The 26,493-nt window shown below is 42.5% G+C and overlaps 2 protein-coding genes across 2 annotated transcripts; both read left to right on the forward strand.

Annotated features, from left to right (window-relative positions):
• The first annotated feature begins 1,641 nt into the window (after positions 1-1,641).
• LOC128443887 (aminopeptidase N-like) lies at positions 1,642-14,121 on the forward strand. The gene is made up of 21 exons (XM_053426092.1): positions 1,642-1,972; positions 3,715-4,021; positions 4,305-4,447; positions 4,542-4,678; positions 6,039-6,165; positions 6,381-6,535; positions 8,020-8,133; positions 8,258-8,401; positions 8,661-8,726; positions 8,973-9,038; positions 9,116-9,288; positions 9,445-9,521; positions 9,780-9,913; positions 10,003-10,058; positions 10,453-10,600; positions 10,724-10,815; positions 10,907-11,014; positions 11,108-11,275; positions 11,379-11,519; positions 12,037-12,118; positions 13,966-14,121. Exons 1-21 carry the CDS (start codon positions 1,642-1,644, stop codon positions 14,119-14,121), a joined length of 2,925 nt encoding a protein of 974 aa, XP_053282067.1.
• Positions 14,122-15,457: 1,336 nt separating this feature from the next.
• LOC128443901 (aminopeptidase N) lies at positions 15,458-24,590 on the forward strand. Its single transcript, XM_053426110.1, has 23 exons — positions 15,458-15,618; positions 16,376-16,473; positions 16,962-17,078; positions 17,637-17,823; positions 17,905-18,047; positions 18,154-18,290; positions 19,468-19,594; positions 19,716-19,870; positions 19,957-20,070; positions 20,157-20,300; positions 20,414-20,479; positions 20,607-20,672; positions 20,747-20,919; positions 21,086-21,165; positions 21,262-21,392; positions 21,514-21,569; positions 22,013-22,160; positions 22,714-22,805; positions 22,956-23,066; positions 23,367-23,534; positions 23,626-23,766; positions 24,207-24,288; positions 24,372-24,590. Exons 1-23 carry the CDS (start codon positions 15,476-15,478, stop codon positions 24,576-24,578), a joined length of 2,886 nt encoding a protein of 961 aa, XP_053282085.1. The 5' UTR covers positions 15,458-15,475; the 3' UTR covers positions 24,579-24,590.
• The last annotated feature ends 1,903 nt before the right edge of the window (positions 24,591-26,493 follow it).

Consider the following 26,493-nt stretch of genomic DNA (forward strand, 5'->3'; position numbering starts at 1 on the left):
TCTTGTCTTTATTGTTCTGATAAAAATATATATGTATATTTTTAGTTTCTTCAAGGATTGCAGATGCATATGAAAAAAACTATAAAAAAACTACCTGTCAATACGATATTAATCAATCAGGGAATTGATAGACAGGTATAAAAGAGGAAAAGTAGAATAAGCAAAGCACGGCCAAGGCCCAACGGTCACCTAACTCAAATACAATTAAATCACACACACTCATAAATATCTACCCTCAAATATGCCCGATTTAAATCATCTTAATCCATGAATTATTCTTTGAGAACAAAGGCAATTTCTAATAATGTCCTAAGAAAGTTGTGGCTGACGACAGAATCCTGTTGCACCAGTTGATCGTAAGTTATTCCTATTTTATTTCATCAACGTAGGAATTTAAAATAGTTTTTTTTATTTAAGTTTCATTTACTCTTGTGAGAAGCTGATGAACCTGTTGCATCGTGATCGATAAGAGATGAGAAGTTTTACTTCCGCCGATAAAAAAACAATTTACATTTGAACTAGTTAATTGATCAAATAAAAACTAGCTGAGATCGTGATTGACAGCTGAAGCTAACCTTGATACTGCTGCTCCATCAATTATGAAATCAATAAGTATTGAAATCTTTGAGATTCATGATCTGTTTCCCAGCAGCTTTATTAAATTAGCTTAATACCTCCTGTGATCTTCTGTTGGAGGAGCTGCTCACCTGTTGTGGGATAAAATAAGATAATCTTTAGTCTTTATTAGTTTCTGATTTTTTTGATCAACACTTTTAATTATTTATGTTTGAATTACTCTTGTGAGGACCTGATGAAACCATAAATCATAAAAGAGACGAATTTTTACCTGCGCTAAGAAAAAGTTTTCTGTGAAGTCTGATCGTTTGTTTGTTTGTTTGTGAACAAGATAACACAAACAGTTGTGGTCAATTTACCATGAAACCTGGTGAGAGGATGTGAAATATAGAGGACGATATATGACCTAAGCATAAATAAATAAATAAATAAATAAATAATAAATGTATAAATAAATACATAAATAAATGCATAAATAAATAATGAAATACAGAAATAAATAAATGAATACAGAAAATGTATAAATGTATTTCCACATTTCTTTATTTCTCTATTTCTGTGGCGGGCCTAACCGCAGTCTCATGCAGGATTGTTCACCGGAGTGTAATGATCCAGTTCTACTACTTCTGCCTGTTAATGCTGACTGGTGTCCAGTAGCTGTTTGCAATGTTGAGCGGCAGTGGTGCTCAGTTGACCACTACAGCTCGAGGCTGAGGTTGGGACCTCCTACCTCATTTACATATGGAAACAGAAATACAGAAATAAATACATGTTGAAATAAATATATAAATGTGGAAATAAGTATAAGACATTGATTCATTTATTTCCACATTTATTTATAATAATTCTACTAAAGTCTCTCTTAACATGAGAATCCTCCCTGTTTACCTTGAGTCAGGGGCTTTTACTCAGTCACGAGTCATTATCACTGTGTCAGGTCCACATTTGCAATCTCACTGTTAATGTATCACCTGTTACAGTGAATGGGGGGGAAGATGATGTATAAAAGTTCACCTTCCTCCTCTGCGTGCCCTCAGTGTGAGGATTCCTGTACAGGCGCACGACATGGGGAAAGGTTTCTACATCAGTAAAGCTGTTGGGGTGGTGGGGGTAATCCTGGGTGTAGGGGCCCTGGCCACGATCATAGCTCTGTCTGTGGTCTACTCGCAGGAAAAGGCTAAAAATAACGACAATCAGGTTTCAACAACAGTCGGACCAACAGTCGGACCAACAGTCGGACCAACGACATCCAAACCCAATGTAACGACTCCTGCCCCGTCCAACGAAGCCTGGGACAAGTACCGGCTCCCCAAGAGCCTGGTGCCGGAGCACTACAACGTCAAGCTGTGGCCCCGACTGACGGCAGACCCCACCACTGGACTCTACATCTTCACTGGTGAGAATCAGTCGGTTTCAGTAGCGTTGGTGTTTGAGTTAAATAAAATCCTCCTCTGTCTTCAAGAAAGAAAAGCTGCAGGAGTGTGGCAGCTTTTCTTTCAGATGAAACAGTGATGGAGGTAAAGTCTGACCAGAGGTTAATGAATCACAGGATTCTGGATCAGGATGAGTCTCCTGACATCTGACCCTCACTCACCCGTCACCTGAAGGCCCCTTTGACTGATCTGATTTTAATTGGACTGAGACAGACTTTTTTAAACATTATTTTTATAAAAAACTTTTACAAATGTGTCACATCGACTCTTTACATTTAATCTGCTTCATTATTTATGATTTCATCTTTTATATTATTCTAAATTTCTCTGCTCCTGTTCATTTACTCTCATTTTATTTACCTGTCTGGTGTTATTTCTTCTTGCTAAAGTTCTTTATAGTTGTTTGCATATATCTAGATATCTGGTATAGTACATTGTATGAATACAGTTTCTAATAATTAATAATTGTCATTGTTGTTGTTATTAGTAGTAGAAATATTATGAATCACTATAAAGTAAAGATATTTACATTGTCTTGCTTTTGAGGGGAAAATATTTTTCCAAAACGTCAAATTCAACTTCATCAGAAAATCTCCTTCACTGTAGTTTTGTCACCGTGCGGTTTTAGATCGTGTTAAACTTATTGATTAGTTGTTGAATGAATAAACCTTAAATCTACAGTTTCTCTGAATAGCAACGACGACTGATTTGTTGGACTCAATATTTCAGTCGGTACATCAATCTACAGGTTTGATCTTTTTGCTGCTCAGGATCTTTCTCACTTCATCAGGACAGTACGTTTCTTTTACAGAGCCATGAGTCCTGATACGTGATATATTATTTGATCTTGATAGGACAAGATAGTTGCTCCGAGATAAAGTTTAATTATATGATGTCCCCAGGGGGAGATAACATTTTAGTAGCTGAGTTCTCGTCATCGCTGTGGCAAGTTGTCAGAGACGCTTCGAGAAAACAAGATTTAAAGGACCCATCGTATGCTCATTTTACCACAGTTGATATGGTTCCTTGGGGTCTTAATGAAATGTCTGTAACATTTTTGGTCAAAATACCACAAGGATCATTTAGAACAGCACCTTTTTACCCTCTCTAGAACAGCCCTCCTCAGATTGACCTGTTTTGAGTGCCCCCCTTCTCTCCCCGGGGAGACGGCGAGATGGTGGAGCCCGGGCTCCGCCGGCCCAGCTCCATCGGCGCCGTCTCCCCAGGGAGAGGGTGGAGCGCGTTAGCTCGCGAGCTACTGCTAGCCGGGGAGCCGGGCCGTCTCTCCCCGGAGCCGGTGAGATGATGATGGGGGGTGGTCAAAGGCCATGTAGCCAGACTCCTGACATGGGCATGGTTGGAACATTACGTATTTTTCGGGCGTAATCCCATTCGACGCCATCTAGTGTATCGTTTCTGACATAGAGGAACAACAACAAATCGCGGGAGTTGTTTTTTTCCAGAGTTTTTGGGATGGTAGACATGCCAGATACCCAAATTAACGTGTAGAAGCACTACAAAGTGGAATTTTCATAATATGTCCCCTTTAAAAACGACTTCAAGTGCCTTTTCAAACAGAACAAAAATAACTTACTGACCCAGAGGACTGATATCCATGAGTCTGTGTAATGTGGTGCAGCTTGATTCAGTCTAAGGGACTTGGTTGTGACTGAGTTTCTAAACAAGTTATTTCATGTGGTTGCAGGTGAGTCCACTGTGCAGTTTAAGTGCACCGAGGACACAGACCTGATCCTCATCCACTCCAATAAGCTGAACTACACCAAACTTGAGAATGGCCAGTGGGCGAGGCTCAGCGCGGTCAACAGCGGCGTCAAGGCCCCGGCGATCAAGACTTCGTTGCTGCAGCCTGTGACTCAGTACCTGGTCCTGCAGCTGGACGGTAAACTCATGAAGGACCAATGGTACCACCTGTTCACCGACTTCACTGGAGAGCTGGCTGATGACCTGGGAGGCTTCTACCGGAGCGTGTACATGGAGAATGGACAGCGCAAGTATGTGAACCTAATGTGTCCGGTAACATCGAGTGTGAATCCAGAGGGTTTAGAAACTCTCAGTTTGGTCCTAAAAAGACTTTTGATAACGTTTCTATTTCAAAAGGTGCTATTTGTAAAAAAAAGACAGAACATAGACAGTTTGAAGTCTTTGTGCTGATCCAGGCTAAAGAGTTGATTGATTAAAGTAAATTGATCACATTTATTTAACCGTCTTGCTTTTGGCAAAACTGCATACAAGCTGTTTTTCAAACACAATCCTAATTTGTCTTTTTCCTGTCAGGGTTGTTGCGACCACTCAGATGCAGCCGACAGACGCCAGAAAGGCTTTCCCCTGTTTTGACGAGCCGGCTATGAAAGCTACTTTCAACATCACTCTGATCCACGACCCTGTAACGGTCGCCTTGTCCAACGGGGCACAAAGAGGTGAGTTGCACGACAATAACACGTTTATATTCACCCTCTAGGACATATTGACTGAATGAGGAAGATACAAAAAAATAACTTTTGTCTTGTACAGACTCAAAGGCCGTCAACATTGATGGCAAGACTCTGAAGCAGACAGATTTTGAGCAGACTGAGAAAATGTCCACCTACCTGCTGGCCTTCATCGTCAGCGAGTTCGGATTCATCCACAACACCGTTGATAACGTTCTGGTAACTGACACGTACCTCTGCCATGAATTCAGATTGTATTTACAGGAAGCAGCAACAACCAGCAATATTTGTCAGAACTTACAGTTTCTATTACTCAGGGTTTCCCCCAGAAAACTTGCTAAGCCTGGTGGTAGGGCCGCTAGAGATGCCGACCGGCGGCCGACCGTGTTCTTGTAAGACATTTATTAACAATACTTATTAACATTACATAATACAGTTTACAAACACAACAAATTATAAATAAAATAAAAATAAATATTATCAATTCGTTTTCAAGTAAAATCTAAGTGAATCTAAAAAAACAAGCCATTTCTGGTCACATTTAAAAGTAAAATATATTAAAAAATAAAAAAGTGCAAACATGGCCAAGGGGGAACAGGGAACTCAGGGCCTGAAGAGGTATGCTGTGTGACCTCTTTTACTTCTTGCAGAGGGAGCAGGTTGGATCACTGCAAGTGATCCGTCTCGGCTTCTGAAAGAACTCCTCCAGAGCCTTACTGTAGTCAAGATCAGCCACAGAGGGACCATTTATTTTTATATGGAGGCAGGCAGTTAGGCTTTCCTCTGCAGCCTGTTCCTGAGGTCTTTGGGTTAAATCCGCTACTTCGATGTTTCCCATCGCAGCTCGAAGCAGGCTGCTCCGACGCGCTAACATCTGACGCGCTAACATCCGAAATGCTAACATCCGACGCGCTAACATCCGTGCTAACTAGCTCTGGCTCTGCCTCATCATCGAGCCGCGGCTCGCTGGCGATGCTCTCCGCTTGGCCTGGGGCTGAACGAGCGGCCTCATCGTCTCCTCCAGTGCTCCCCCGACTCCGGAAAAAGAAAGAGTCCAAGGCTTTTTGACCCTTTCTCCGTGATATGTCACGTGAAAGTTGTTGCGAAAGTTGTTGCGTGGTAGAGACAGGTCGTGGTTTTGGAGGTTCAGGGGATGGAAAATACACCTGACCTCTTACCTTATGGGTTCACATACTGACCATAAGATGTCGCCATTGCGGTTTCAACCGTATCACCAGATGCGGTTAAAAGCGCAATGCCGTCTTGGGTATCATGTTTCTGGTGCATAACATTTTTTTTTTTTTTTTTATAAATAAACAAGCGACGCTTAGCCTGGCGGGGGGGGGAGAAAAGCCTGGCGGCCCGCCAGGCCTATAAAGCACTGCGGGAAACCCTGTATTACTGACAACCTTAATTTGTAATCACGCCTTTTTTCTTATCTACGACTTTCGTTACAAGTTAAACAACACAAACAACACCGTTTCTAACTAGCATGCGTGAAACAGCTGGTATCAAATTAAAACCATAAAGATTCACTGGTTTTCAATAAATATGCTCATGTGTTTGATTGTCTGCTCAGATCCGTATCTTCGCCCGGAAGCCTGCTATCGATGCAGGACAAGGAGCGTACGCCCTCAACAAAACTGGACCCATCCTTAAGTTCTTTGAGGGATATTACAATTCCAGTTACCCTCTACCCAAATCTGGTGAGTCAGCCACATGATGATCTGGATCTGAGTGAGTCTGGTTTCAACCTGAGAGTAGATCCCTACTCAGTCAGCTGCCACTTTCAACCTGAGGAGGTTACTCTGTGTTTCGCATATGAAGCCTTTGAGAAGCCAAACAACCATAAATAGATTATTATACTTGATAATTCTATTCTCTGGTCAATGAACCACGAATGATCTCTTTCCTGACACAGATCAGATCGCTCTGCCAGACTTTAATGCTGGAGCCATGGAGAACTGGGGTCTGATCACGTACAGGGAGACGGCGCTGCTCTACGATGAAGAAGTCTCCTCCAACTCCAACAAGGAGAGGATTGCTGCCATCATCGCTCATGAACTGGCTCACATGGTTCGTTTTAATGTTTAATATCATTTCTGGGTTCTAATGTCAAGGCTTTTCGTTTGTTTGTGTATCCGTCACTCGGAATTCCTTGTGTGAGAGTGATGTTCATGTGCATTCATATGAATTCATACTGTGGGTAACGCTGCAGAGAAGGTAACAAACTCTATTTCCTGCTCTTACCACATCCTTCTTCCTCTGTCCAGCACTTTTTGCATAATTCTGTTGACTCTCAGACAGACACACACAACGGAAACATGACCTCCATGCTGAGGTAAAAAAGGTATAGGACCCAGGAGGAAACCCTGGGGAACACCACTGGAGAGCATGGCACATTATTGTGGTGACCCGTCCAATAGATAGACATTAAATAATAACTTTAATTGATTAAGATTACCTCGGGGAACCACCTTTCAAAGGAAGGGAAAAGATAGCCAATTTATTGATTAAGTCACATAAAAGTACTAACTACAAATTTGGAACTCCGATTAACAATTAAATTAATAACTATAAACAAAATTACCATATAGATAGTTCGCTTAGCAGAGGGATATGGAGTTCATGACAGTGTAGAGGTCGGCAAAATTCACTAATGAAACATTAATGAAAAAACATTTGTGAAAGAAAAACATTTATTATGAATATAATACAGTATAAAAACACAAATTACTTACGGTGTACTTACTAAACAAAAATGCGTGTATGTGAGTGTGTGTGTCTGTGTGTGTAATCATGCTTCCAAAATGGTGGCTGGCCACCCTAAAGATAACACCCTCCTCCCCTTGGAGTGTTTACGACATGTAGCGGGGGTCAGAGATAATTAGGTGAAGAGATATGCATGTTTCTGTGTGTGTTTGTGTCAAGTTAGAGAAAGAGTGTAGAGTGAATTGCAAAGAAAAACTGTGAAGAGCATAACAAACTAACAGTAACTTTCAAATAACTTATAACCAAAATATAGCAACAACACAAATCAAACTTATAAACATCACACAGATTTGAATAAAGTCTTTGCTTAGCCTAGTAAGATTATTAAGCCCAGTTGCGTTATCCATCCATGGAAAGGGAAAAGAGGTTGCTGTGCAGTGTCGCAGTTCGGTTCCGTCGTCTGGCTGGTTGTGTGGCTCCTGCCTTCGTGGTTCTGTTGGTCAATTCCTCTTTGAAGTTCTCCTGCAGGAAATCGTGAGGAAGTTGTGAGCTGTAGAAACCAGGCTTCTCCCCTCGGAGGGATTGTAGAAAAGAGATAGAAGAGAGGGGGAACAGGCCTTATATGGACCCGGTGACCTCACAGATCATGGAATCCAAACTGACCAATAGGAGTTGGAACTTGTGTCCCTTGGGGTTTTCACACCTCTGTGTGACATTTAGGCGCCTGGGAACAAAAATTATTGACTGCACATAAAGGCCGAACTTTGTTACACAAATTCCATGTCCCAACATTCATTTATACTCATTTTCTTGGCATTGACACATTTTTCTCTGTGCTGTCTTCATAGTGGTTTGGTAATCTGGTGACCATCAAGTGGTGGAATGACTTGTGGCTGAATGAAGGCTTTGCATCTTATGTTGCGTACCTGGGAGCAGACAATGCCGAACCGGACTGGAACATAGTGAGTATTTCCCAGTCTGTGGTGTCTCCCTCTCACCCAATGGACTAATCTGAACTCATGTAGAACACTGGAGCTGGTGTCCGGTGGCGTTTTCAGTGTTCTGTCTGTCTATTTGTTTCAACAGAAAGACCTCATCGTGCTTGACGATGTCCACAGGGTGTTTGCTGTCGATGCTCTGGCCTCTTCTCACCCTCTGTCGTCTAAAGAAGAAGACATCCAGAGACCAGAGCAGATCAGCGAGCTGTTTGATGCCATCTCTTACAGCAAGGTGAAGTCACACTCCTTCCCTTAAACCAAGTTCTCACTTCAGGACTTTCAATGACTTGTGTCCCACTCTCATATCATATATTTTCGTAACGTCAATGAACCCAGGTTATGTTTTATATTCCTGTCCCATAGAACTATTTGATTGTCGGAAGAACTTGAATGATTTGTCACAATGGTGCTGAAACACAGTTTGCTGTGTTTAACCATAACCCTAACCCTAACCCTAACCTTGAACATGTCAAATGACTGTCGTTCCTCAGGGAGCTTCTGTTCTGAGAATGCTGTCGGATTTCCTCACTGAAGAAATCTTCGTAATGGGACTCAGGGTAAGGACCTCATTGAGGGACATGATAAAATAATTCCCACATCTGCAAATCTTTTCAAAAGTGTTCTCTGTTTATTTCCCAAACATGAGAATGTGACCATTCATTAGGGTTGAGTTTTGTCTCAGTTTTTACATATTGATACATCCGGTGCCAGAACACATAAAGAAGCACAGAACAATGGTTGACAATTAAAGAATTAAGCCTAAGTCTAACCCTGCAAAGCTAAACAACCTCCTTCTCTTGCAGACCTACCTGAAGGAATTTGCATTTGGGAATGCAGTTTACACCGACCTGTGGAACCATCTGCAAATGGCAAGTTCTTTTCTCCAGATTCTTCACATTCTTTGAACACTAAGAATAGTCTGTTACTTATAGTTTTGTTTCCACAGGCCGTTAACGCCACTGGCACTAAACTGCCTGGAAGTGTCCAGGACATCATGAACACCTGGGTGCTGCAGATGGGTTTCCCTGTGGTCACCATAAACACCACCAGTGGGGAGGTCTCCCAGAAGCACTTTCTCCTGGATCCAGACTCTGAAGTCACAGCTCCGTCTCCCTTCAAGTATGAACAAACACTTTCTATCCTTGCTCCTTCTCATAAGAACAACAAAGTCATGATGTACTAACTGATACAAAATATGAATTCTCCACTATCACAAAAGGCAAAATGCATAAACAGCGAAAACTCGACTAATTGATGTATTTGTTTCACCTACAGTTACGAATGGATTGTTCCAATCAAGTGGACTAAGAATGCAGCAGCCCAGACACCTTATTGGCTGGAGCAAAAATCAGGTATGATGTACAGACCTCAGGAACGATATTGGGATTTTAACAAGTCACATTGACATATGATGTACAGACCACACAAACAGGGTCTACCAACCAATCAGAGTCAAGTGTAGATCTAGACTCAGCCCATGTAGGTGATGACGACAGGACTTGCGTCTGTCAGACGAGATTCTTTAGTCCCTAAATTACAACGTGAAACCAAAACTAACAATGAAACAACAAAAGAAAATGTTCTAACTCCGACCTCCTTGTCGTCTGTAGCAACAAACGAGGCGATGAAGACAACAGGAGGCGACTGGGTGCTAGCCAACCTCGATGTGGTGGGTTACTACAGAGTCAACTATGACGACAGCAACTGGGACAAGCTGCTAAACGCTCTGAGCACCAATCATAAAGTAAGACACTTCTGACTGATGCCTTCATACAAACATGTTTCCTAAAGTTTCCTTTACAGAGAAATAACAGAGACATGTTGTTTTTTCAGCTTATTCAAGTGATCAACAGAGCTCAGCTGGTGGATGATGCTTTTAATTTGGCGAGGTGAGTCCAGCGGATGTGATATTGAACAGAGGATGAAAGCAACGGCAGAAAAGTGTGACTTGTATACTTTAATAATATCAATAACAACAAAAAACTAGTAATATTAGTTAAGTAATACTACTGTACAGCTCCAATTACACAGATCCTGCCCCATATTTTTGAATTGTTTCTTTAAAGTATTGATGTTACACTTTTATTTTGTAGAACGCACTTTCGGATTACGAGACAAAAGTCGTTATATTATGAAACAAAAGTTGCAACATTACGAGAATAAAGTTGCAACATTACGAAAAAAAACATCAAGCATACAAATGAAGAAAATGTCATACATTTCTGCAGGGTATTAAAGAGTGGAATGTAGAACTTGTATTTTATCATGTTGTAAACTCCACAGAGCAAAGATCATCCCGACAGTCCGCGCCCTCAGTACGACCAAGTACCTGAACCAGGAGAGAGACTACATGCCCTGGCAGTCGGCTCTGGGGAACCTGAACTTCTTCTACCTCATGTTTGACCGCAGCGAGGTTTACGGCCCCATGCAGGTGTGCAACATAAAAAAAACACAAAAATATTAAGAAGCAAAACTAATTGAGTTGCTTTCATGATCTGAACCTTAATGGAAATATCAGATTTCCTTAACTGTAGCATGTTCTGCTTGTTTTTAGGATTATCTGAGGAAAAAGGTCGTCCCTCTGTTTGATTACTACAAGACAGAGACTGGAAACTGGGCTAAAGTACCAACTGGACACATGGACCAGTGAGTAAAGACCCCTCAAGCGTCCAGAGCACTTCAACGACACACTCCTCTTCACGTCTTCTAACGCTCGTCTTCCTCATGTGTCCTTCAGGTACAATCAGGTGAATGCCATCAGCCAGGCGTGTAAGACGGGCCATGAGGAATGTCTGACCCTGGTGAAGGGATGGTTCAAACAATGGATGGACACAAGGAAAAACCCGTGAGTGTAAAAACCATCCCGATGGAATACTTATTACTCTTAAACTGCATTATCTGTGCTGTACTGAGATTTAGAGATTCTTCTCTTCTTCAGGATCCACCCCAACCTACGCACCACGGTGTACTGCAATGCCATCGCAGCAGGTGGCGCTAAAGAGTGGGACTTTGCTTGGTCGGAGTTTCAGACTGCCACCATCGCTAGTGAAGCTGAGAAACTGCGCTCGGCTCTGTCCTGCACAAAACAACCCTGGCTGCTCCAAAGGTCTGCTCAACTTACCAAGATTTATACAGTATAGATACACATTTATACACACATTTATATATATATATAAACTCCTCCTGCTGCTGTGTGTTAATGCTCTCAGGTACCTGGAGTACACTCTGGATCCAGACATGATCAGAAAGCAGGATGCCACCTCCACTATCGTCTACATCGCCAACAACGTGGTTGGTCAGTCTCTGGCGTGGGACTTTGTCAGGGACCGGTGGTCGTACATTTTCAATCAGTGAGTATGACTCAACATTTTCTAACGTCGCTGCCTCACAGTGAAACGTGAGAAAGGTTTTACTGTCTACAGAGATTCACCTGTGCTCAGCATCTAATCCAGAATAGGACACTTTAAATGAGAGTAGAAGGTTATAAACGCAGGTTTATGGAGCGTTAGGAAACACGAAGTGAAGCCCGGCTACACATAAAATGATTTACTGTGGTTTTACAGTGCAGCTTATCATCAGTGAGATCTTTTGTTGACTCGGACGAACTTTGGTCACGACTCAAACGATGATGAGCAGAGTTTCTGTGCAGCTCATTCAAATCTGTAGTTGGACATTTCACTGATTATTCATATTGTACAAATGTTTAACTATTTACATTTTTCACAAATATAAGCAGCGTGATAGAGCGATCATGTCCTTCAGCTTCTTTTACTTTGAGTTCACAAATTAAGACAACAAACGGTTTAAGGGCCAAACGCAGTAGAAGTGGTTTTAGTTAGCAGCTGATGGTTTGATCTTCCCTCACAGGTACGGTGGTGGATCCTTCTCCTTCTCCAACCTCATCAATGGCGTCACAAAACGCTTCGCCACTGACTTTGAGCTGAAACAGGTTCGATATTCCACATGTTTTTATCCACTATGAGTTTTTATGGAATGACACATATACACAGCGTTTGTCTCTTTAGCTTTGCTGCTTTAACTTGAGCTGAGCATTGAAGTGCTTCTCCGATATAGCAAAACAAGTTCACCACAGTAATTATCATACAGAATTATGGCCTCTACAGGAGAATAGCATTGTTTTACAATTTCGTAGATTGTAGTGAGTCTACCTTGGATGGTTAAATCATTATGGCTGAAAATGTTGCCTGTTGAGGTCATCACCCCGAGGGCGCAGTCCAGGTGCGTTGTTTTACCGATCAGCGTCAAACATTCTTATTTACAGAACTGCTTCGTACAGTTAGGTACTAATGCAACATATCGTTAGAAAGCTAAGATTCTTTCGATTCCACTGATGTAAACCATTTCAAGATCCGATCACCACAGCCGATACAATCAACGTCTCAGTCAGACCGGAAGTAGAAAAAAAGACGATAACAAAGTCGACGCGATTCACCTAAGAAGCTTCATATTAATCCACAGATCGATAACATTCCAACAAAAACGGTGTTGGTACATTGCCAAAGGTCCAGACGATCCAATCCAGTAACATAATCAGTCCAAAACACACTATTACATCACAGAATAGCCACTGTCAGCTATTGCATAATGTCAGCGCAGCCACCTTCTCCGTGAAAATTTTGATGTACTCTCACCTGTAATTTCTGTTTGCATGTAAACAAAGATCTCAAAATGGTGGATAGCCATATCCTATTGGTTCAAGTGAGCTGTCAATCTAAACTTGACCCAATCGGAGCTGGCATAGGCAGGCATGGGCTGTCCACAGCCTGCAATAGCTAACGAGGCACATTGTTGTTGGAAAGAGCCTGCCCATCTTCTGACGCGTAAAGGCTGAGCCAATTGCAACCGATTGTTCTGATGACTGTCGTATCGTTTAGCCAATGAAATTTCCCAAATAATGATGTGCTGTTTGACGGGGGGGGGGGGGAGGAGACACGACGCAAATCACTGCGCAACAGTGTCCGCATGGTCCAAGAGTATCGTGCGTCAGTGTTTGGTCCCCGTCTCCGTTTGGAGTCTCCAAATGGCCTTTGTGGAAAACGCCAAGACATGCGCTTAGAAAAAATTCTGTCAAATAATACATTTTCTGTAGTATTGTTATCAAATTTAAACTTGGGCTAGTCAAGGCTTCATGCTAGGGTCCCATTGTTTTTTCCAGCTCATAAGTCCCAGCTAGAGTCATCTGCAGGCATCTGTTCACCAAAAAATATTCAGGCGAAAATAAAAACCTTCTACGTAACTGTGTGCCAGCTGTTTTTTACTCAATGCCAGTAGCACTAAGAGGGATCTGACTCTACTCTGGGAAAGTTCCTTTCAAAAGTGACCAAGATCATGCATGTACTCCAAATGGTTCAAGAACAGCTTTCAATTTAATTTGGCTATTCCTCAGACAGGCGTTTTAGGCGAATCTCACACGCCTCTCAAGAGTTATATCTTCAGGAACTTAATGCAATTTTTCCTTTGGGAGCCAAACCATCAACCAAAACCCAAAGAGATGTCAACAAATATCTTGTTTCCTCCGACAAAACCAAAAACTTAAAACTTTCAGCTTTTAAAAACATGAGAAAAACACAGAAATCTAATCCTGAACATGAGCTTTGCCGATTCTGATCTGACACTAATTTCTTTTGGAACCTGTAACACTGGTGTTTTCATGAGTTTATTACCCAGGAGAAGCTTTTTCACACTTTGTCCTCCCAGTCAACTGTGTTGTTATCATGTCAAACTGCTGAGTCACTTCCCCGGACGCTCATTTCTCTGTTTTGTTCGTCGTCACAGCTGCAGCAGTTCAAGGCCGATAACTCAGATGTGGGTTTCGGCTCCGGCTCCCTGGCGGTGGATCAGTCCATCGAGAGAACCATCGGCAACATGAAGTGGATCGCGGAGAACAAGCAGAACGTCCTGAACTGGTTCTTGGCTGAAACGAAGCCCTAGAAAATAAAGCATTAAACTATAACCAGAAATGATGTTTTGATATTTTATGTTTTTGTTGTTGTTTGTCTCATACTTTTTTTTAAATCACATTTTTAAATACAAAAAAAACCTGAAATAAACAAAATCACAGTTTGGTTTGTAAAAGTCTTTTCTCACACTTAGAGTTTTGTAACAAGTCAAAGACTCTGAGTTTTGTTCTTGTAATGTCGTGTAAATAAAAACATGTTCATCCTCTTTTGTTCATATCAGCTCTTTATTTAATAATATAAACTTCTTCTGTTTTCTGTCAATTAAAGATAGGATGTTTATTTTCTTGTCACAATACAAAATAATATCTGATAAAGTTGAAGACATTCTTGTTTATATTGTTGTGATCACAACATACTGTATATATATTTGTATTTTCCTCAAAGATTGCAGGTGCACATGAAAAAAAATAAAAAATAAGCATCTGTCAATACGATATTAATCAATCAGGAAATTGATAGATACAACTCACACTCATATATATCAGTCCCTCAAATATGCCCAGGAATTATTCTCTAAGTTCTAAGAAAGTGAATTTCCTAAATCCTGGATCAGGACCAAGGTGTAATTTGGTTCCCATCCCCTTTTCCCGTAATCCTGTTTAAAACAAACGATCAAACAAACTAGTGGAAAACATAACCCCTCTAGCAGAAGGTCATCAGTAAAAGATACCGTAAAACATTGATAATAATAATAAAAGCCATTAATTACAAAGTACTTCACCAGGAGATCAAACGCAGACAAGAAAACTAAACATCGAAGACAAGAAGCAAAGGAATCCGATGTCAGTTAAAATCAATGACAGCAAATCATATCACATAAAATCTAAAATCAGAGAGATAAAATAATACAACAATATTCAAAAGTAGTGGTAAAAGAAACAAATTTAAATAGGTCCAAACATCAGCTTATAGTGGAGCTTTCTCTATATTTTATTTTTTTGCCTTTAAAAGGGCTTGGGAGAGGAATTAATGTTTAGTCACACCCTGTAAACATGAAGCTGAGAGGACATTAGAACACTGACACACACACACACTCACACACACACACACACACACACACACATACCCGTGCTGTGACGACCCTGATAACAGCTGAACTGAACTAAAGCTTTGACCTGTGAACATCGTGAGAGAAAGACAATAAAACCTTTCACGTCCTCTGCATGTGAACCTTCAGCAGACTGGTTTATATAACTGATTTGTCAACAGCCAATAAATTATGTGTTAGACAATGACCATGACATCACAGAAACCAGACGAGCTAGTTTCCCCACAGCAGCTGGTTTTCCTCTCAGTGTGGAAACCTGCGCGCCTCGTGTCGGGACATGGGGAAAAGCTGCAGAGTCAGAAAGTTGTGCGTTCTGTGCGCGGTCATGGCCTTGGCCTCAGTGGCGACCATTGTTGCGTTATGGACTATTGCCCTGACGGGGGGAGACGGGGGTGATGACGTCACAGCTCCTTGGGACAGGTAGGTGACGGACTCTTCTCTCTGTGTCCTCTGCTGCAAGAACCAATCGTAGACTGAAGATGAAGACGCCCACTGTCTCTCCTGCAAGGGAGCGGGCGTCTCGTGCTGTGGACGTTAGGTGGAGTCAGTGCAGAAGGAGGCTCAGCTGTCAATCATAATGTTTCAGCCAAATTACTAATTAAAACCAAACTCACCAGCAAGATGAACATATTATATCATCTTTATTTCATCCTTATCTCCTCTCTTTTAAAATGCTTTTAATCATCTTTAGTTTATCCTCTTTTAGTATTTTATTACTTCATCTTTATTTCTTCTTTATCTCCTGTCTTTTAGTATTTTATTATTTTATTATTTTATCATACCGTCATTATCTATGATTATCCCCCGCTGGTGTTTACTCATTGTAAATTTATGACTTTTACGATAGTGATCCCTGTTAAAAATGTTCCGCTGTGTCTGGTTGATCATTTGTTATCTTGTTCACAGGTTTGAAACTAATGTAAAGTAACTAAATACTCAGCTTTAACAGATTCAAATTGATTTAGTTTGTGTATTCAGCTGTCAATCATGACGTTTCACCAAGTTTTACATCATCAAATAACTAATAAGAACCATGGAGGAGGTGGGTTTATGACCTGTCCCATGCTGTCACGTCGTCCATCTTTATTTACCCTCATGGTTTACACCCTAACCTGACACCTACAGAGGTTATTTTTGTGTAGTATATATACTCAGCAGAGTTGTGTGTTCTGCTCAGGCATCGTCTCTCCAGCGCTCTGGTCCCTGAACGTTACAACATCAGCCTGTGGCCTCGTCTCAACCGTGACCCAAACTCTGGCCTCTACATCTTCACAGGTGATAAACGTCTCTTATCTGCTCTGGACTCACGTGTCCCAGTAAACGGATAAAACCTCACATGATGGAAACACACATTCTTCATGTCTCTATTGGTGCCATCGACTTTTATAGTTTTATTCATTACAACACATGCTTCCGATATAAAGTCATATTTCTGTTTTGTAATCCTTCTCTCGTCATCTTGTGTTTTGTTCACCAGCCTCGAGAGAATTCTTTATTTTATTTAAAAAACATGATGCACCATAAATCATGTAAAAGTGTGAGATTGAACCACACTGAGTTTTCATCTGTTCCAGGTTCAGTCTGTAAATAACAACATGAAACATGAAAATAAGCAGATTGTTGGTAAATTCCTCCCACATGATCATAACCTATTTTGTACCAGTATAAGCTTTAGGTTTGTACAATCTGCAACATGAGTTAAAAAGCACTTCTCCTCTTCTTTGAGCTTCTGCTTTTCTTCTCCTCCTTTTGTGCGTCTGCAGGAAAATCCACTGTTGAGTTTGAGTGTGTGAAAGAAACACAACTGATCCTGATTCACTCCAACAAACTCAACTACACCGTGCTGAACAACACACACACTGTCAGAGTCACCGCTACAGGTACACACACACACACACACACACACACACACACACACACACACACACATACTTTCAGTGTCACTGCTACAGGAACACACACACACACACACACACTGTCAGAGTCACTGCTACAGGTACACACACATGCACACACACACACACACACACACACACACATATACACACACACACATATACACACCCACACTGTTGATAATTAAACTAAACATTGATAAATGTTTGTATTGTAAGGTGACCTTGGGTGACTTGAAAGGCGCCTCCAAATAAAATGTATTATTATTATTATTATTATTATAAAATAATGATATATTTATATTAATAAACATTTTAAACACAGTTACAAGTTATATAAAAAGTCTACACTTGAAATTTTAACAAATTTTCACCAAAAGAAACAAAGAAAAATAATTCATTTAAAAACATTTAAATAAAACTCTGTTAAATGAATATAGAGTAAAAGTTATGTTTGTAGTTATTTATTCTTGATAGTTTTATCTTTGACCACCTCTCACTCAGTCTTTCCTCGTGTCCCCCCCCCCCCCCCGTGCGGTGCAGGCGGCGGCCCGGCTCCCGGCGTCCAGTCCACCTGGTTACAGATGGACACTCAGTACCTGGTCATCCAGCTGGACAGTGAACTGATCCCAGGTAAGAGATACAAGCTGTACACAGAGTTCACAGGAGAACTCGCTGACGACTTGGCCGGGTTCTACAGGAGCGAGTACGAGGAGGACGGAACCAGAAAGTGAGTTTTCTTTAACTCCTGCTCTCCTCTGAATCAGTTTGAGGGTTGAGATGATTTAAAATATAATATTTCATATCACAGGATCATGGCCACGTCTCAGATGCATCCGACTCACGCCAGGAAGACGTTCCCGTGTTTCGACGAGCCGGCGATGAAATCTGTTTTCTACATCACACTCACTCATCCACCCGGAACCGTGGCCCTGTCCAACGGGATGGAGACAGGTCAGTGAAGGCAGCACGGACCACAGAGGATCCATGAGAAACAAACCAGTCAGGGCTGATCCCAAATCAGATATCACTTCAACTTCCATCCGCTTGCTCTTGATAGAAATTGTGAACACAACTGTTGAGGGAGTGGCTGTGTCGCAGACCACGTTCGAGCCCACCAAGAGAATGTCCACGTACCTGCTGGCCCTCATCGTCTGTGACTACACACACCTCCGTGATGCACAAGGACACACACTGGTAACGTCTCAATGGTGTTCTTCACTTTAACATCATCAGTTTGTCAACAAATACTGACAACACAACCGAGGAGTCACAACACAACCGAAGAGTCACAACACAACCAAATACTCACAACACAACCGAGGAGTCACAACACAACCGAAGAGTCACAACACAACCGAGGAGTCACAACATAACCGAAGAGTCACAACAAAACCAAATACTCACAACACAACCGAAGAGTCACAACACAACCGAAGAGTCACAACACAACTGAAGAGTCACAACAAAACCAAATACTCACAACCCAACCGAGGAGTCACAACACAACCGAAGAGTCACAACACAACCGAAGAGTCACAACAAAACCAAATACTCACAACACAACCGAGGAGTCACAACACAACCGAAGAGTCACAACACAACCGAAGAGTCACAACATAACCGAAGAGTCACAGCAAAACCAAATACTCACAACACAACCGAAGAGTCACAACACAACCGAAGAGTCACAACACAACCGAAGAGTCACAACAAAACCAAATACTCACAACACAACCGAAGAGTCACAACACAACCGAAGAGTCACAACACAACCGAAGAGTCACAACATAACCGAAGTGTCACAACACAACCGAAGAGTCACAACACAACCAAATACTTGCAACACAACCGAAGAGTCACAACACAACCAAATACTCACAACACAACCAAATACTAACAACACAACCGAAGAGTCACAACACAACCAAATACTCGCAACACAACCAAATACTCGCAACACAACCGAGCAGTCACAACACAACCAAATATTCGCAACACAACCAAATACTCGCAACACAACCGAGCAGTCACAACACAACTAAATACTCGCAACACAACCGAAGAGTCACAACATAACCAAATACTCGCAACACAACCAATTACTTGTAATGAGGAGTTTAAATAACACAGATTTGAAATGTTCCTCTGACTGATTTTAGTCTTATCGATCATTTGAAGTGTTTTATATTACAAACGCTTTTCTATCATGCAACATTCACACTGAAGGCAGCAATTCAGGTTCAGTGGGGGCACGCAGACTTGAGGCACTGGGAATCGAACCACCGGGGTCACGGTTAGTGGACAAACATTCTGGAAGGTTATTACAATTACCAAAAAAGAAGATAACCCAGATCTGCTGCTGTGTCTTCAGATCCGTATCTGGGCTCGCCGGTCGGCCATCGATCAGGGACAAGGAGACTACGCCCTCAATGTGACTGGACCTGTGCTGGACTTCCTCCAGTCGTACTATAACATCTCCTACCCGCTGAGCAAGTCAGGTGCGTCCGCTCTTCATCATCTTCTCTCATCATCTGACCTTCCTGAGATGATCCATGTTCCTGCTCCTGGTCACAGTCGTCCTGTGACTGTGGGTCATTCAGTCTTCTCCCTTCCTCTCAGATCAAATCGCGATACCCGACTTTTACTTCGGTGCGATGGAGAACTGGGGTCTGGTGACGTACAGAGAAACCAATCTTCTCTACGACCCTCTGACCTCGTCCATCAGAAACAAGGAGACCACTGTCACCATCATCGCTCATGAACTGGCCCACATGGTGACCTCCTGCTCTCCCTGTTGTTCTTGTATTGTCTGGTGTGTGTTGTCTGGTTCACTCAGTGATCGGTGATCTCTGTGCTGCAGTGGTTTGGGAACCTGGTGACTCTGCGCTGGTGGAACGAGGTGTGGCTGAACGAGGGCTTTGCGTCCTACGTGTCCTACCTGGGAGCCGATCACGCCGAGCCCGCCTGGAACCTGGTCAGAACTCACAGGTCCAAGCTGAAGGTCACATTAAAGACTCCTAACGAGAGAATAATCTGGACACGTTTCTGTCCCTGCTCCAGAAAGACCTGATAATACTGGACGACGTCCACCGAGTGTTTGCCGTGGACGCGTTGACCTCGTCTCATCCTCTGTCCTCCGAAGAAGACAGCATCATCCGTCCAGACCAGATCGGCCAACAGTTTGACGTCATCTCGTACAGCAAAGTAAACAAACCTGAGTCTATACTCTGGATAAATCATTCCTGTTTATGTTTGATGGTTTTATATATTTCCTATGTGTTGTAAGTTGTTTTATTATTTCCATGTTATCTCCTCAGGGTGCAGCCGTGCTTCGGATGTTGTCTGATTTTCTCTCCGAGTCGATCTTTGTCCAGGGACTCAGCGTACGTTATTAATATTACAACAAAAACATGTTGATGTGATGAATCTTCCTCTAATTCAGTAAAAACCTGATGACAACAGGATTTTATATTTGATTGTTTCACTGTCTCTTCCTCCTTTTGTCTCCAGCGATACCTCAATCACTTCGCCTACAGCAACACAGTGGGAAACGACTTGTGGCAACAGTTACAACTGGTAAGATGGAAGATTTCTATATTTTCACAAAAAGGACGCAGCCTCTTGAATCGAGACTAAGTTTGTCCCATCAGGTGGTGGAAGCCAACAACGTGTCACTTCCTGGTCCAGTTTGTGACATCATGAACCGCTGGGTGCTGCAGATGGGCTTCCCTGTGGTGACCATCGACACCACCACAGGAGCGGTATCCCAGAAGCACTTTCTGCTGGATCCAGAGTCAAAGGTCACAGTCGAATCCCCTTACAGGTACGGGTTAGGGTTAGGGTTAGGTTTAGGGTTAGGGTTAGGGTTAGGGTTTCATGACGTCCGGAGGGATTAGTCTATAGTTTAAGATAAGGATTCATTTGTCTCGTTGTCCTTATGCCTCAGTCGGGATGTTAAGTGTATCCCCCCCCCCCCCCCCCCCCCTTAGGTACGAGTGGATGATTCCTGTTCGGTGGATGAAGTCCGGTGAAGTCCAGAGAGACAGGTGGTGGCTGATGGAAAAGGAAGGTGTGTGATATCTCAAGAATTAATGAAATGTAGATAATTAATTGTGAAGCTAAAAACTTTCAGGCTGTTTTTACCGTCTGTGTTTTCCTCTGTCAGCCGTGAACCTGGAGATGAAGACTGGAGGTCTGTGGATTCTGGCCAATGTCAATGTCACTGGTTTTTACCGAGTCAACTACGACCTGGGGAACTGGGAGCGGCTCCTCGCTCAGCTGGACTCCGAGCACCAGGTACAGTGAAGTGTTTTACATCCTCCGAAAAAGGGAAAGTTACTAATAAAGTTTCTCCAGTGTTTTGTTGATGAGTTGTTTGTGTGTAAAACCCTGTGACTGAGCTGGTTCTGTGGTCCAGGTGATACCGGTGATCAACAGAGCCCAGCTGGTGGACGATGCTTTCAACCTGGCCAGGTGCGTCCGTTCACTTTCAGGTTTCACCGCATTTTCCCGCCTGGTTTTCATTCGTACGTAATATGTTTCACGTTTGTCTGAATTCTTTTAGCGTTACCTCACAGTAGTTTCCCTTTCCCATCATGCACCACTGTGGTTTCATGGAGGCCAGACGTCTCGGTTGTGAATGAATCCTACAGAATCCTGCAGTTCTCTGTTCTTCAGGAGAATTCCTTGAAGTTTACTTTCTCTTATGATGTGACCGTTGAGCAGTAGAACGACATCAGCAAGCTTTGTGCCCAAAATTCAATAAACAGATCCATAAAGTTAATAAATAAATATGACCCGGTCTATCTGGACCATTTTATAGCATTTCTCAACAAACTTCAGAAACGGAAACACAACGAGCGTGTGTGTGAATGTGTTGTGTATCTAAATCCTGTGACGAGCTCTTGTCTCTGCAGAGCTCAGCTTATCTCCACCTCTCTGGCTCTGAGGACGACCTCCTACCTGCTGCTGGAGACCGAGTACATGCCCTGGCAGTCGGCTCTGAACAATCTGCAGTACTACGACCTCATGCTGGACCGTACTGACGCCTATCAGCCTATGCAGGTGGAACTCATCATATGTAGAGTGACCTTTGTGTTTCAGAGTTTCACTTCTGTAGGATTTTAGTACGTCAGAGCAAATAGACGATGTTCGTCAGTGAATCTCTGTTTCAACCAGAGGAACTAGGGTCTAAATTAAGATACTGTAATTTTGAAAAGCCTTCAGCTGCAAAAACAAAAGTTGATTTAGTCACGATAACATTGTTCAAAGTTGTGAAATAGAAAACTTAGTAACTTACCGTCGTTGATCTTTGTGAGTCTGAATCATCTCAGAGAATCTCTGCAGAAGCTCCTAACGTCTCTTTCTTACTTCACATTGAACATTTTGAATGTTTTGAAAACGTTTTTTGTTCTGGTCATTTGCCGACGTTGATTCAATATATTAGAAAAGCAGTAAATCAAAGTTTATCTCTCCTCCATATTCATAATTATTGCACAAATACTCAGTTTTTAAAAATACGTTTAATTAAGTTGCTGGTACTTTTGATTGACACGCAGCTTCAGTCTGAGTTCAGATTAACCAGCGTCCTTCACTCTCCTCTCTGTAAAACCTCCAGAACTACATGAGGAAGCTGGTGACTCCACTCTTCCTGCACTTCAAGAACATAACATCAAACTGGACCCGTGTTCCTGACGGACTCACTGACCAGTGAGTAAACTCACCTGGAATACAAAGTTATTTTTCGGCCTCCTGATCAGGAGCAGCACTTACATTTCATGGATTCTTCGGTGATTTACCACAGCATGACAAACACTTTACAACTTTGTTACGTTTTAACAGATTTGTCTCCCCCTGCAGGTACAACCAGGTCAATGCCATCTCCACAGGCTGCAGGACAGGACTCACTGAATGTCAGAGCTTGACCACGGCCTGGTTCAAACAGTGGATGGAAAACCCCACAGACAATCCGTTGGTCTATCTTATGTTTTTAAGTCATGTAGCTAAGAAAAAGTTTATTTGCTTTAATTCCAGTATATCTCATCTCTGATTGGTCATTTCCCAAAACTGTGGAACGCTAAAGTGGCTAACCACTGGTGACCCGAGTCAATAACATGGTGAAAAGCATCAGTCACTTCTCTGAACTTCTGTGAAATCACTGACCAACACAGACGCAAATCACAGATCCAGATTAACGTGCACAAACCCTGAGAAAATCAGTTTTTCATGATATCCAGTCAGTCAGTGTATTAACTGCATCTCTCTCGTCAGGATCCATCCTAACCTGCGTACGACCGTGTACTGCAGCGCGGTGGCGGCAGGCGACGAGGCCGAGTGGGAGTTTGGTTGGTCCCAGTTCAAGAACGCCACATTAGCCAGCGAGGCGAGCAAACTCATGTCTGCATTGGCCTGCACCAAAAACAAGCAGCTGCTGCAGAGGTGTGTATCCTTCCTCCCTGAAGAGGAGGAGGACGGAGAGACTCAATGAGCCTGTGGAAATGACCAATGTCCATCTTGGTTCTGTCCCCAGGTACCTGTCTCACACCTTGAATCCAGCTATGATCCGGAAGCAGGACGCCACCTCCGTCATCACGTCGGTCGCCAGCAACAGGGAGGGACAGAGTCTGGCCTGGGACTTTGTCCGGGATCAGTGGGAGTACATGTTCACACAGTGAGTAACGTTTTGACCGTGGATTATATTTCAACATGGAAGACGTCCGGAGTCGGGCTGGTTCAGGAACAGTCGATGGACGACCACTGACGCCACGTAACAGAAAGACAAGAGTGTTGAGTAAGATTTGTTTTTAACTTCACCTCAGTGACATTTCACTGATGACATCACGCTGCCTGAAGAGACGAAGACACACACAAATGTAAACAAACTTTGTTCGTTGTCGGAATATAAAACATAAACTTCGGGTCTGGAAAGTGAAGAGCCTGAAACCTGTCTTCTGTGCACTGACCAGTAGGGGGCGACTCCACTGGTAGTTTCTATAGAAGTCTATAGAAAGTGACTCTACTTCTCACTTTATAACGTCAGTAAACATGAAGGAGTTTATGTCTCTAGTCTTCTTCAACCAGCTGATGTTCATTGAGTGAATTGTTTTTCAGATATGGCGTGGGCTCTTTCTCCTTCGCCTCCATGATCAGCGGCGTCACCGCGAGGTTCTCCACAGCAGCTGAACTTCAACAGGTCGGCAGTCGTATCTGAATCTAACTTAGTGTGTGAGGGTGGGTCTGTTGTCTGAACTGTTCTCCCGTGTCTCCCTCTAACAGCTGGAGGAGTTCGTGAAGCAGAACAGTGCAGCCGGGTTCGGTTCTGCGACCCTGGCGGTGGAACAGGCCGTGGAGAGAACCAGAGCCAATATCAAGTGGCTTCAGCTGAACCAACAGGAGATCCTGGACTGGTTCAACAGCCAGAGCCGACACCAGATCCAGCGACACTGTGCTGACACTCGTCTCACATGTAACAAAGACGAATAAACAAGACACAAACATGTTGTCGTGATGATCAGAAACAAAATCCAGTCCGGCAGCAAAGAGTCGGCATTTGTATCGTAACCTTATTCGTATAAATAAGTAATTATTAAGCTAGCATGATTTTTATTTAACGTCGTTTCTGTTTTGGGGTTTTCTGTTCGTCTGTCCTGTTCTTGTGAACTAAATAACAAACGTTGAGTTGGACTCAGGGATCAAGATATGAAAATCTGGAGGTCAAAGTTTGCTGCGACCCGACAAAGCACAATTGTTGCCTTGTGAACACAAAATGTCAAGAACCGCTTGTGGGAATTTCTTCAGTCCAAGTGAAAACGTTCAGTTTGATTAAAGAAGAGACGGATTATTTTTTGGGGGTCGAAAGGAACTGATTAGAATTCACATCCAAATATTCAAACAGGAGGTTCTGTGGTTGGATGTATGACCGATACCCCAGCCAGCCACCAGGGGGAGATAGAAATGCGTTGGCTTCCATCTTAATTCCCAGTCTGGCCTGGATGTGTACATCGATCCTTCAGTGCAGTAACTTTCGAGGCCTCATTAGAATTCTGACAAAACCCAGTTTTCTTCTGGTTCTGAATGAAAAGCACCAAACAGCAGAACGTGGTGACGAGCCACCGACTGTTTATTGGTCTGAGTCTTCACAGCCACAGATGCACACAGCGACAGACACAGATGATTCAAACAATAACTTTTTACACGGGAGAGAAAAGTTTCTTCTCCACTGACCAAAAGAAAAACAGTGATTTGAAGAACACGACTTTCAAACCAAAAACCAATCTACGTCTTTTTGTCTTCACAGACGACAGAGTCAGAATAAAAGTAAAGACACATTATTCAGAAGCCATTTCCAACACTTTACATCACAGAAAGAAAAACATTAATATCAACACGAGACTTCTTTGATGATTTATAAGCTCCGATGTTTTTACGATAAAAACACATTATAATGTCTTTGTCACAGTTTTGCATGAAACTGGGGGAAAGTTGATCCCGGTTTTATCTGGTGGCGCCAAAACATATCTCACATTCCTCATTGAAATGAATTATTTTCTAAGACTGAAACATTTTCTGTTTAATCTAGTTTTGCGTTTCTGAAATGAGACATTTTGCTTATTTTTCTAAATAGTGAATTAGATTCATAAAGTGTGAGCGAAGCCGGATGAGGACGAACTTTCCCGGCAGCGTGATCGTGCTCATGCAAAACGACCGCGGCTCACGAGACAAGAAGTTGAGCTTCAACACACAAAGAGGTTTAACCAGCATTCACCGATGATACTTCACCGTACCTGTTTGATTAGATGTTAGAAAACTGCTGTGAACGGCTGACGGTAGAGAAATCATGCGCCATCTATTGATCACTATTGGAATTACACATGTGGTTAGTACTTCAGGTTGATTCTGTTGTTGATGATTTCAGGAAATAAACTAAATGTCCTCAGAAATAAGACGCAGCAATTTTAAGTTCTGACAATAATTTTAAAAAATGTGACATTGGAGTGAAGTCCCCCCCCCCGGTCCGTTTGTTTGTTGTTCATATCTTATATCTATGATTGTGTGATTTGGTGCAGCCTGATTGAATATGAGGGGACTGTTACGCTGGTGGAGGAATGAGTTCTACTCTAAGGATCTTATTGAGTTATGGGCGCTGTGGTGCTGAGGACGACTCGATGCAGTGAGGGACAACGTTCGATTCCATCTCCTCAGAGAACAAAAAGTGTGTTTTCAAGTATGAGTGACACAAAGTGGAGGGAAACTGTAACTGCAGACGAGTCGAGGACTTCAGAGCTTTCACGATGTGAACACACGTGGAATAAAGAAAAACACTCACAGAAAACATCTCCTTCATTCATGCAGCTACTGGTAGAAGACCAGTTCGATCACGTGATTTAATACCACAGTT

Source organism: Pleuronectes platessa, chromosome 7 (genome assembly GCF_947347685.1).
Source record: "Pleuronectes platessa chromosome 7, fPlePla1.1, whole genome shotgun sequence".
Taxonomy (NCBI): domain Eukaryota; kingdom Metazoa; phylum Chordata; class Actinopteri; order Pleuronectiformes; family Pleuronectidae; genus Pleuronectes; species Pleuronectes platessa.

What these genes read in the sequence shown, in the direction of transcription:
- LOC128443887 (XM_053426092.1), top strand. Translation starts at nt 1,642, where the DNA reads ATGGGGAAAGGTTTCTACATCAGTAAAGCTGTTGGGGTGGTGGGGGTA. An exon ending in TGGTCGTACATTTTCAATCA is followed by an intron (nt 11,520 to 12,036) that starts GTGAGTATGACT and finishes CTTCCCTCACAG; the next exon opens with GTACGGTGGTGGATCCTTCT. An exon ending in CTGACTTTGAGCTGAAACAG is followed by an intron (nt 12,119 to 13,965) that starts GTTCGATATTCC and finishes TCGTCGTCACAG; the next exon opens with CTGCAGCAGTTCAAGGCCGA.
- LOC128443901 (XM_053426110.1), top strand. Translation starts at nt 15,476, where the DNA reads ATGGGGAAAAGCTGCAGAGTCAGAAAGTTGTGCGTTCTGTGCGCGGTC. An exon ending in GTCACAGCTCCTTGGGACAG is followed by an intron (nt 15,619 to 16,375) that starts GTAGGTGACGGA and finishes TGTTCTGCTCAG; the next exon opens with GCATCGTCTCTCCAGCGCTC. An exon ending in CTACCCGCTGAGCAAGTCAG is followed by an intron (nt 19,595 to 19,715) that starts GTGCGTCCGCTC and finishes CCTTCCTCTCAG; the next exon opens with ATCAAATCGCGATACCCGAC.